This window comes from Clarias gariepinus, chromosome 14 (genome assembly GCF_024256425.1).
Source record: "Clarias gariepinus isolate MV-2021 ecotype Netherlands chromosome 14, CGAR_prim_01v2, whole genome shotgun sequence".
Taxonomy (NCBI): Eukaryota; Metazoa; Chordata; class Actinopteri; order Siluriformes; family Clariidae; genus Clarias; species Clarias gariepinus.
The window spans coordinates 27,241,474-27,253,820 of NC_071113.1; the positions used below are offsets into that span (position 1 = coordinate 27,241,474).

Genomic DNA, 12,347 nt, shown 5'->3' on the forward strand with positions numbered 1-12,347 from the left:
TTTTGCATTAGGCCAGTGAACAAAAATCACAATGTATATATTACCTGCTGTACAAAACAGTGTAGATGTGTATATTACATGTATAATTATATGTAATGACATATATAATTAAAATAATTACATAGTCAGGGCTCTTACCACTTGCTTCTGCTTCAGAGGTTTGACACAGTAGGTGCCATCCATGTGCTATTTAAAGCGGAAAAATACAAGTCATTGCACTTAACTTATTTTATTTTGTTGACACTAACGTTACTGTGAACTATAAATTACACGTACCTTCTCAAAGGTGGCAAGAAGAATGTGAGCATGTCCTAGATGTTCTGTAGAAACATAAACGAACAAACTAAAAAAGTAATGTGTGTGCAAAAGAGATTCAATAATATAAAGATAATTGGAAACGACTCGACTCACCGTCTCCCTCATCCACCACGGCCTGAATCACCATGGGAAAAACTTCTTTATCCATGTCGAATAAGAGCTGAAAGATAACACTCTCGTGTCACTACACACTCTTTGTGTGCATTTTTGAGTGTATTAAAAAGCTCTGTGCTTGGATTGGATTCCACAAAATGAATAAATATTGTAATACTGTACTTTGAATTTAAAAGCCAGAGAACATGCACGCCTTAGCAATCACACTGACTTGTTTTAAATTGACTCTTCTGATAGTTTAGCAAGTTTGGCCATCTTAAAAAAAGAAAATTAATTGGAAAACCGCATAGTGAACCGTATTAAAATAGCACTGAATGCCGTTGCTGGGGCTCGAACCCCCAACCTTCTAATCAGTAACTTAGGAACTAACTGCTTTAAGCATTTATCACTGCCCTCATGACTCAAATCAATATGAAATTAATGCTCCTTGGATGATTATTGAGGATGATCCACATAAACTAATACTACTAATGTTCACATTCTTCTGTTTAGTCATCATTTGTGGAAGTGTGCCAGCCGGTAAATTTTCCATTGATTTAACAATGGCAATTTGAAAGCATTTGTACATTATAATGTATTTTTACAGCATTCCAAACTTAATGTAATCAAGTCAGTCCAAATGGACGCAGACCCAAGTGTGAAAACGATCTTTACACATAGACACACCTAAGCAAAAGTATTTTTGATAAAAACCTCACCTCCTCGTCTGACCACTCGGACAAATTGACAGAATGCGAGGGCAAGCAGAACTGCTGGCAGACGCCTCTCTTAAAATGCACCGTCTCCGATTTCAGAGAGCTGTCCTGTGGCAGGTATCTGTCAATATACAGTACAACAAGCAGAGAGCCTCAACCCAAAGCACCAAACATCAGACTATTATTATACCCGATCCATCTGACAGCTAAGCATCAGTGAACAGTCCTTACATGTCACAACCAGGTTTTCCCTTTTTTTGGGGGGTAAATACAGTATATTTTAATTTTTTACCCTCTATTCATTTCACTCACACTGGTACACCATTGTGGAACTCCTCAATGGCTTGGTAGTAAATAGTGATGGCGACTGGTGTATCAGCATCGAAGGTAAACTCAATGTTGTAGCAACTGCGGCTCTTTCCGACCTCGTGCCCGGGCAGCTTCATGTCTTCGCTACATCTGGAAATAGAATCTCAGTGTTTTGGACTCGCCAAAAGAGGTTAACTTTACAACTGCATAAAATGTGTTGTCTGGATGGGGGTCCCACCTGACCAGTCGAAGAGTATCTTTTCGGATGTTGACAAGACTTCGGAGGGTCTTCACCGGCTCGTGAGGTGGTGGGGCGGTATAAGGGAACTAAAGACGAGTCGAAAAAGAAATATTAAAACAGGATAGGACCTGCTTAGGTATCCTAACAGAATTAAAGAAAAGCTAGTATACTACTATCACAGAGTATTCAACAATACATTCACTTGTCACCACCATTGAGTTTAATAAATGTAAATAACCAGTAAATATAGCTCCTTTAAGCTCACTTCTTTACGTTCCCAAAGTCAGTACACTGTACAGAACTCTACGTTCCCAGTAGTGTACAGTTATTTTTATTGTCCGTCAGTACATTCAGATCATCAGCTGACCTGAGCAACTAACCCCAGATCATAACACTGCCTCCAGAGGCTTGTACAGTGGACAATCTGCATGATGTGACCCTGACACACCCATCGCTCTGGAACAGGCTCAATCTGGACTCGTCTGGTCACATTACCTGTTCATTTTTCCTTCAGCCTCTGCTCTAGTTCTGTCTTGGAGAGTTGGATTTTTTGCCTAAACCCTTTTTTGTCCTGTTATAGTGTTAGCACAGTTAGTATACAGTAATTGTCGCTTTGCTTTTAATGTTCCTTTACAGTCTTGCTTCTGTTAAACCTGCAATCATAAGGTTTCATTCTCATGTTCCTCACTTTTATGGCACGTAAAAGTACAGAATGTACAGACTTTTTGGAAAAGCACTGGGTTTACATCCTGTATCCTGTAGTTTAAAATACACATATTATATTGTGCGTTATATTAATGCACATTTTCATCCATCTACCCTGTTTAAACAGAAGAATTGACTAATAAAAACACGAATAATGAATTATACATTTGTTTTGCACAATGGATTTATGTCATATTTTAATATGATTTATGACTAACCCTATCTATGACTGTGTTTGTAGTTTGTTGTAGAAAAACGCATTTGAGAAATTTAATTGTAAGGCAGTGAACTTGTGAACTTTTAGGTCAGGACCTGTCCTGTCTCACTGCCTGTCGTAATTCATTTTTGCATGATATACTGCATCCATAAGTAGCTTCCTCGGTATTAGAAAACTGTAGTGCAAATAGGTTATTATATTGGACGTCTCCAACATTATACTATATTAATATCCACTGTATTTAATATAGGCGGCACGATGGTGTAGTGGTTAGCCCTGTCGCCATGCACCTCCAGGGTCTGGGTTTGATTCCTGGCCAGGCTGAATTCCTGGTCCCGCTACCCTGAATACAGGATGAAGCGATATAGAAGATGAGTAAGTGAGTGTATTTAATATAAGGTAGCTGGTATTGTGCAAATCAGTTATTATAGTGCCGTTATCCCATATTATATTAATACATTTCATATATCAGTAATAACATAAAATATATACCAATTAGCAATAACACTTATAAGACATAAGGCGGCTAAGGCTCTATGTTGTTGGTTTAAGGATCTGAAGATCTGGGTTCAAGATCAGGTCAAATTACAGAGAAAAGTCTCAAAAAAATCACTGGAAAAGTCTACGCTACCAGAACACCCAGTGCACCACAGCCCATTGCACACAGGGCACAGCGGACAAAGAGCCCAAGGCTGCCAACTCAGCCTCCAAACTTCCTAAATCCCAGTCCGATTAGGCTCCCAAGGAATGTGCGGACAAACAAGTCTGATCTCCGGAGGCCCTTCCCCACATTCCACAGCACCCAAAGGATCCACTGCCAGCGTCCTGGTAAGACAGCCCTGAGGGCCCGGAGCCACATAAAGAGAACCAAAAACCTAGGTGGTTTTAATGTTAATGGTTTTAATGTTATGGCTGATCGGGGTATACCAAAAGCCTCCATGAGATAATAAGCACTTACTGTAATGATGTTAACTTTGATTATATCAGTAATACCTAAAAGGTATCAAAAGAAAGACAGGGCTTTATTTAAAATATGCTGCCCTTTTTTAATTAATTGACTAATCATATAGCCCTCATTTTTCTTTGTAAGCTCATATTCCCTTTAACTTTATCTCCACCTAATTATCTACAAATTACTGTGATATAACTGTGAAAAAAGACACATATAAAAATAACTATGTTTGAATATTACATCATTAATTAAGAATTTCGTAAAATCAGCAATACTTTTCCTGCTGTATATAATCCAAGAAAGCATTTTAAAAATATACATTTTCTGCATGTTCAGATGTCGTTAAAATGCTTTGTATTAACCATCATCAGGAGCGGGTTTTCCACAAAATGAAGCAACCAAAAAAAAAAGAAATTTAAATAGTGAGTTAGTAGTGCCAAATTAATTTAAGTGTAATTTTAATCCCCGTCCAGGAATGTGCACCAGAGCTGCAGATATTTGCAGACCTGGCATGTGGGACTGATTAAATTATCACTTACTCATAACATTTGGCATGGTCTATAATAGATCCTTTCCTACTTAAAATTGCACTGGTAGTTACAGTAGCTTTGAATATTAGAAATACATAATATATGTTAATTAGTGCAAATGTTTTTTTGTAATATTAAGTTAGAGTAGTGTACATTTGAAATAAATTGATTATTTTATACATATATAAATAAATGATAGATTATTTATTGATAATTTACAGAGTGTAACTATAAACCACATAATTATTGTTATCATAGCCGAGAAATTATTAGCTGCATTTTTCCAACTTGCTCCTCCCAGGTAACTGTGTTGTAGTTAATCGTGTAGAACTGTACAGGATAATGGAACTGACATAAACAGAAAGCTAAGTAGTCGAGGCTAGATCATATTACTGAAGCCATTATCTTTGTAATCAGTACTGATTCACATTTTTATCTTTATTTACTGACTTAAATAATAAAACACTGAAGCAAGATTGTGCAGAAAAACAGGTGATAAAATCCATGGTGAATGGAATGTTTCTGCCCACATGATAGTGAAATACTGCAATGTATATCCACCTTTTTATTCTTATTAAACTGTATTGCAGTCTTCCTCCTGTCTATTATTACTGTGCTGTCTTGTTTATGTCATTATTAAACATCTTACTGTAACTGGTCTGGTTCCCAGGAAATTGAGATCTGTGTTCTCTCCAAACAAGTAACCCTCAGGATGGGTCGAATCAAACTTTTCTCCTCCCATGATGAAATGGCTGGCGAAGTAACTTCCTGAACAACAATAACAAAAAAACATCAGACTCATGAAAAATACTAACAGGCCAAAATTAAGCAAGTGATTTATTTTTGAAATATAATTTTAATAAGGTTAATTTGAACACAAGCATAACACTGTCGCAACGACACACTTTCCCGAAAAAAATATTATTTGATGTAATTTGTAAAAAAAAAAAAGTATTGTAATTTTATTTTAATATAAAAAACTCCATCTTTTCCTTTAACTAGTTCAATATTATTTAATAAATTACAAACTAAATACAGTTTTTATAGTTAAAACAACCTCAGGGACGTCAAAATGTCTGAGTATGTTGTATACTAGTTAGTGTACTACAACTCTACATTAGTGCTGCACAATTAATCACAAAAAAATGGAACTGCGCAATTATTCAACTGCAAAAGTCGGCAATTTATTACAGGTAACATATGCAGAGCTGGGAATTTATGTAGAGTTTGTCAATAATTTAAGTATTTATATTATTTTGAGGTGCCAAATAAATACTGGCAAAAATGATGTGCTAGTTGCTAATAAAATAGCAAGTTATTTTTTACTTATTTTCTTTATATAACAGTACTATATTCTAGTTACTATCTAACACATTAATGTTGCATTAGTTTTACTTAAGTAGGCTATAGCTAGCAGACATAATTAAATTTTACATTAATGTTTTTTCTGTCATTAGTAATTCGTTTAAAGAATTGTGTGCACACAAATTCTTTAAACGAACTTCGACTTTCCATTTGTAATTAGTCATTATTAAATACTACTCTAAGCCAAATTGGAAAAAAATAACTACGTGTGACGATGTCACCATAGAGTAGACAAAAAGTGCATATATATCTTAAGAAATGTCTATGATAGAGTGACTTTGATCATGCTATAAAATTTAAAATGAAACAGTCTGCTTTCAACAGGATGCACCAAAATGCAGAGGCTTGATCCACGACTTCCCGAATATTAACACAAAATTTATGGACATTTGCGCTACTTATTATTTATGTTAATATTATATTACTAATTACTAACATTACTATTGCTGCACTCCTATATTAAAAAAGTTATGAGTTATTTTACTAATTACTAATAAAATATTACGATAACATATTATTCCCATCACTTGAGGCAAGTGCATGTTTATTAGGGGTGAATTCACTGATCATAACAGCAGGAGTCAAAATACAGACAATCAGTGTTAAATGAGGGTAGTCTATTATGTGTCTCAAAATAGTAAAGGCAAGATGTTTAATGGCACAAAATTGTGAAAAATTAAAGCTTAGACATAAGCAAATAAACTGCATGTTATTCGTAGACAAACTAGTCAAAGAGTAATGGGGCTTTCCATCATTACAGACATTAGCTTTCTGCTTGAGCATGCCAAACTGAATTGGCCATGCATTAGCTACGATATAGTCTGATGTACTAATAGTTGTAACCACCTATGATTCGCACTAAACCCATGCCGAACTGTCAAGAAACATCAATAAACCTTCAAAGAACCAGCTATACCTTATAATTTGCTATGCATTCTAAATGTCAAAAATTGCTATGATTTCTCACCTGTATCTGGATGTCTGGTTTTAAATACCTTAAACTTAAGTTTTGAAACTGCCCTTCACTTCTATGATTACAGCATACTATTAAGTAGTTACTATTCTAGTTACTAGTTTAGTTTTCAGGGTTGGATAGTGTGGAAAAGAGTTAAAGAGGCGTCTGCAGGCAGGTTGGAACGTGTGGAGAAAAGTATCCGGGGTGTTGTGTGATAAAAGAGTATCAGTGAGAGTGAAAGGACTGGTGTTCAAGACAGTGGTGAGACCAGCAATGCTCTATGGCTTAGAGACATTGGCACTGAAGAAAAGCCAGGAGGCAGAGTTGAAGGTAGCAGAGCTGAAGATGTTGAGGTTTTATCTGGGAGTGACAAGGATAGATAGGATCAAGAATGAGTCCATCAGAGGGACAACCCATGTTAGATGTTTTGGAGATTCAGTGATTCAGAGGTGGTTTGGGCTTGTTTAGTGGAGAGATGGTAAATATATCGGTAGAAGGATGCTGAGGTTGGAACTGCCTGGCAGGAGGTCTAGAGGAAGACCAAAGAGGAGATGTATGGATGTAGTGAGAGAGGACATGAAGTTAGTTGGTGTGAGAGAAGAGGATGCAGAGGATAGGGTTAGATTATTCGCTGTGGCTACCCCTGAAAGGAAACAGCTGAAAGACTAAGATGAAGTTTGCAGGGTTAGATTTAGCCATAGATTTAGTATCTACAGTATAAGGACACACTAGTCAGTACTGCACAGGAGTAAATTTAGCCATTGTCCACATCATGACTAAACAAGAAATTAGAGATGTTTTTGGACTCTACAATCCTACAATCGTGTTCTTAAAACTAATCCAATCCACTTTCAAATACCATACAAGCTGCTACAATGGTTTTTAGTCCCTCAAGTTCAAATTTGACCATGGTCAATGTTTTTGGTGTTGCTTAGGATTTCTCCCAAACTGGTATATGACAAAAAAGTCATAAAAGTTTGCGACGATCTCTCTAAAAAATCGGCATCATACCACTTTGGGATCATATTCGGAAAATTGGGAAAGCCCCTATCACCCTATACAGAACGGGTGATCACAAATTCAATTTAATTCAATTAAAATCAATTCAATTCATTTCTATTTGTATAGCACTTTTAAAATAGTCACTGTTGCAAAGCAGCTTTACAAATAGGAAAAGGATAGAAAACAAATCAATGAGAGGACACTGGCACAGACAGAACAAGGACAAAAATAACCTACTATAAATAAATTTTAGGAAATAAGATACAGAAAAACAAATCCGGTTGAAAATAGTATGCAGTGCTAAAATGACAAGTGATACTCAACTTGAAATCAGTGTCAAAACTTACTCTTACTGCATTTGACAGTTAACTCCTCTGACTAAACATTTATCTATATATTGGAAGTGAAGGAAGTGCATAACAATGAGATACAAGAACAATACATGTGAACAAATTTATTGACACTGCATGCTATGCTTATGACAAGCCTTAATCACTGTGCGCTAAGATTTCTTGAAAAAACAAAACCATGTGCAGGAAAACAAAAGATAATATGCTGATAGGATTATTCGGAGTAGGTATTCCTGTTTCGCCATCTGCTAATTCTCATGCTTTTATTCTAGTACATCTGTTGAGATAGCAGTGACTTTTGCAAAGTAAAAATGTTCCCCCGGGAATATTACTGCAAACTGACGTGTGCTTAATACTAAATGAATAAAGCACACGTCAGTTTGCAGTAATACTATTACAGATATTTTGTACCATAGTTAGAATGTGATTTATAGGTTTAGCAGCACTATCCTGGGGGGAAACAATTTGTTGTTTAATCAGCCACAGAGAAGCTGAAGTGGGAATTGAGTCATAGGACAGCACAGATAGAGGATAAAGAATGAACTGTCATGGAGAAGAACAAAGAGACGGATGAACGAGCAGGTAAAATGGATCACGCCCCAATGGAGCAAGGCTGGTAGTTTAATACACACTATTGCCCTGACATCCCATTTAAGATCATGTCTGAGCGAATTAATTGCTTCTGAAAATAGTTAACAAAATACAGGACAAAACCTTTTATTTCGTTTATGTAAATTAGTAATCTGCAGTCCGGTACAGTATGCAGTATCCATGCAATCTCTCACACAGTGTGTGAGCTAATAGTCTATGAGTCACACACATTCACACTGACATGTGACATGACAGCACACTGCTGTCACAACAACGAATAACAGTAATTACATGAAATCAGTATTGTAGTGACACTAGCGTTTAGATGCTCTGATGTACAGTTGAAGGTAAAGTGGTAAAACACACCACCACTGCGCTGACTGTTACTTCTGAATATTTGAACCGTTTCCAAGTCAGGGAATGATTCCCGTCAAAAGCAGCTGGTACAGAGCAGTCCGCTTCAATTGTGACAACCTGACTAAGTGTGGTGTGGTGTGGTGTGGTGCGGTGCGGTGCAGTGTGGCGAGGGGGTGGCATATGGTGGGGAGTAACTTCCATCTGATTAGTTCTGGTGGATTATCAGAGTAAGAATTGAACCAAATATATACTGGCGTCATTCCTTTGTTTGTTTTTTATTATATCTACAATAATAATAATAATAAAGATTGTGTTACGATAATCAATTATGTAATAATTAGTTCAGCCACATATGACAGAAAATAGCAATAAAAATCACTGATGCTAATAATTCAACAATATTAATAATGATTTTAAATGACACTGCATTTTAAAAATAAAAAAAATCCATTTACGATTACAAGTTCACTGCCACTAATACTAACATGTATTTTATTTACTTTCCTTTATTTATTTTTTGTTTTAAATATTTTATAATCATCGAAATTAGTTTTAAAAATGAAGTCTATCATATAATAATTATTATATTTATGTAGTTATATCATTATTAATAATTAATATTACTCTTACTAATTAATAATAATAATAATAATACATGTATTGCTTTTCAATTTTTTTATTATATTGTTCTGTAGGTTTATTTTTATTTAAATTATTTTTTGCATACATATAATTATTAATAATATAAGATGATTACTACTACTAGGTATTATTAGTAGTAGTAGTAGTAGTAGTATTAAAAAAGAGTATCCAGTATCTGTGTGGGTATATGTCTATATGTAAGGTTTATATGTTATAATAATAGATTTAAATGTATGAATAAGTAACAGTCATGGTCTTTTCTTTACCGCTCTTGGGTGGGTATCTGTACACTGAGTTGGATGGGATGTCCAGCTCCTCCACTCCAGCGTTCTGTCTGCTGGTTAAAGCTCCCATTATCTCTGCTGCAGATGAACATTCAGGTGGAAGCCAAAACGCAGTCTGGTGCTCTCTTCTCCCTTCAGAACCGAACCCCTGATTGCGCACGGCTTCTGAGATGTCCTCGGTCCTGAGCGCGTCCTCGGAGACCTCCGGCTCCTTGTTCAGCTCCTGTCCCTAAACCCCTGCTCTGCTCCTCTCTCTCTCTCTCTCTCTCTCTCCTGTCTCTCTGCTCCTTTATAGCTACCTCTTGGCTCGCAGCGGCATGCTTCAGTCCGCCTGCTGCTGCGGAACAAAGCCGCTTCTCGGTAACAGAGACGGGGTTCCGCGGATCAGCCCGTTCTCTTGTTCATCGTGTCCGGTCCGGACTGCGCGCGCTGATGCTCGGGCTTTTTACGCGCTGCTTCCGAACCCTAATGGCCGCTTCTCCTCCTGACGTCACACCGTGGAGCCGACCTTCCCAAATCTGTAGAGCACTGCAGTGCAGCCAAGCCACCACCACCACCACGATCACACACACACACACACGCACACACATACATATACACATCATCCCTTCATTATTACACATCACCAGTCATACTGTATTTCCTCAGTTCTCACAGCTGTAAAGACTCCGATATTCTCTGATATATTTATTTATTCCAGACTTCATTCCTTTCACTGCAAAACGAATTAAATCAATTCTGTTAAAGAATAAAACACTAGTACAAACTGATAAATAACATTTTAGGCATGGTTTCCTTAAGTCAAATGTTTCCTATAAAACCACAAATATTATATAACAATATATGTAAGAGTATCAGTATGATTTTTTATGCATCATTTTTGCAATATGCTATAAATCCATCTCCCACAGTTTGGCTACAATTAATAAAGCAGCCTGCAGCTGGGCGGCACGGTGGTGTAGTGGTTAGCACTGTCGCCTTGCACCTCTGGGGTCCGGGTTCAATTCCCAGCCAGGTTCGATTCCCATGGAGTTTGCATGTTCTCCCCGTGCTTGGTGGGTTTCCTCCGGGTACTTCAACTTCCTCCCACAGTCCAAAGATATGCAGGTTAGGCTAATTGGATCCTAAAATTTCCAAATTGTGTGTGAGTATGTGTGTGTGCATCCTGCGATGGATTGGCACTCTGTCCAGATTGTACCCCGCCTTGTGCCCTAAATCTCCTGGTATAGGCTCCAGGTCCCTGAGACCCTGAATACAGGATAAAGCGGTATAAAAGATGAGTGAGTGAGTCAGAGCCTGCACCTGTGTTTGTGGCATCTATATTCATAAACGAATGATATTGTCTGTACTGTACATTGGTCAGAATTTGATCTTGATGTCCTAATGATGTCCTAACGTTTCATACATTGGAGGACAGTCTCAGAAAAAAATTCTGTCTGTCCAGCCAGATTTTGTCACAGTGTCACAGATAACTGGCTGGTCAGAATTTAATGACAGTCCTAAGGTATTTTAATTTTCAATTAAAATTTTGAGTAGAAAGGATATTATGAACAGTTATGTGCCAGATTATTAACCTCAAGTTTTGACAGCATACTGCACATGTGTCAATCTGTGTCATAAATCGACCGCTGGATAGAATGTAATGAAACTTTTGCAGTACTTACATATTTGACTGAAATTTAACCTAACCCATAAGTGAAATTAGAATGGTGAGTAAAAGTCTACTTTAAAATAAGCTATTAATGAGCTACTTGTACAATGTAAACAAATGCACCAATAGATATTAATTAGAAATCTAAACTACATATTTTTACTGGAATAACTTAATATTTTTACTGATGAAATAACAGTGCTGAAGTGTGTTAATCATGGCAGTGTTATAATGTTAGTTATTTACTGTAATCTAAAACAAAACTTAATCTTTATCTGATTTACTTTTTCGATTTCTCAACTGTGATTTTCTCTCCGATTACCAAACAGGGTCACCATCTGAGTCTTCTCTCCTTCCACACCTCTTCATTCTTCTGGTCAATTGTCGTTGTTGCATGTTGGAGGGCAGGCCTCCCTCAGTCTGTTCAGACCATGTTCAGTCTGTTCAGCCCATTTCCATAACTTTCCATGACTTCGGCTTGATGTCAAAAGCCACATGTCGCCCTCGTGGATATCATGGTAATGGCATGCTGGTCTGTTGACATTTCAAGAACCAACAGGCAGTTACATCATTTGGGAAGTGATCATTTTCCATCCTGTTGATATGTTCTTTGTAAACAGCAGCTCTCTAATCAGAATTTTCATCTCTTTAGCCTTTATTTAAAAGTTAAACAGCTCTCCACTGCTTCTTCCATTGCTGGGGAGTCTTGAAATGACAAGAAAGTTGGAGCCAGTTCATAGCTCTGCTTAACTCCACTGTTCATTTATAAGAGATCAATGTTGATTTTTTGGGGGATAGACAGTGCCGTTCATACAGTATCTTGACAGATATTATGTTTAGCAATCACTACTATATGTTTTAGTACTGGGCTCTTTTTAGCTAGGAGCCTGCTTGGTCCTGTGAACTAAAAAGGGTTTAATCCTGACTTGAGACACTCAAATGTTCTCTTGGTGAAAAAAAAAAGAATAGAAACTTTTAGGGCTTAAAAAAAAACTAATTTAAATAATGATCATGAAATAAATCTGCACTGACATCTGAGTTTATTTTACGGTTTAAAAGTTCTATTACT

General features: G+C 36.8%; 1 protein-coding gene across 2 annotated transcripts in view; it reads right to left on the minus strand.

Moving 5' to 3' along the window:
* The window catches only part of rnf157 (ring finger protein 157), a 28,059-nt gene extending 17,963 nt beyond the window's left edge, over nucleotides 1-10,096 (minus strand). For both annotated transcript variants that reach the window (XM_053511000.1, XM_053511001.1), the window contains exons 1-8: nucleotides 9,610-10,096; nucleotides 4,731-4,849; nucleotides 1,675-1,763; nucleotides 1,440-1,586; nucleotides 1,131-1,248; nucleotides 412-478; nucleotides 277-320; nucleotides 139-186 (exon numbers count right to left, since the gene is read on the minus strand). In XM_053511000.1, the coding sequence (XP_053366975.1) occupies nucleotides 139-186; nucleotides 277-320; nucleotides 412-478; nucleotides 1,131-1,248; nucleotides 1,440-1,586; nucleotides 1,675-1,763; nucleotides 4,731-4,849; nucleotides 9,610-9,697 (720 nt within the window). In that variant the 5' untranslated portion in view covers nucleotides 9,698-10,096. The remainder of the gene's footprint in view (nucleotides 1-138; nucleotides 187-276; nucleotides 321-411; nucleotides 479-1,130; nucleotides 1,249-1,439; nucleotides 1,587-1,674; nucleotides 1,764-4,730; nucleotides 4,850-9,609) is intronic.
* Nucleotides 10,097-12,347: the final 2,251 nt, after the last annotated feature.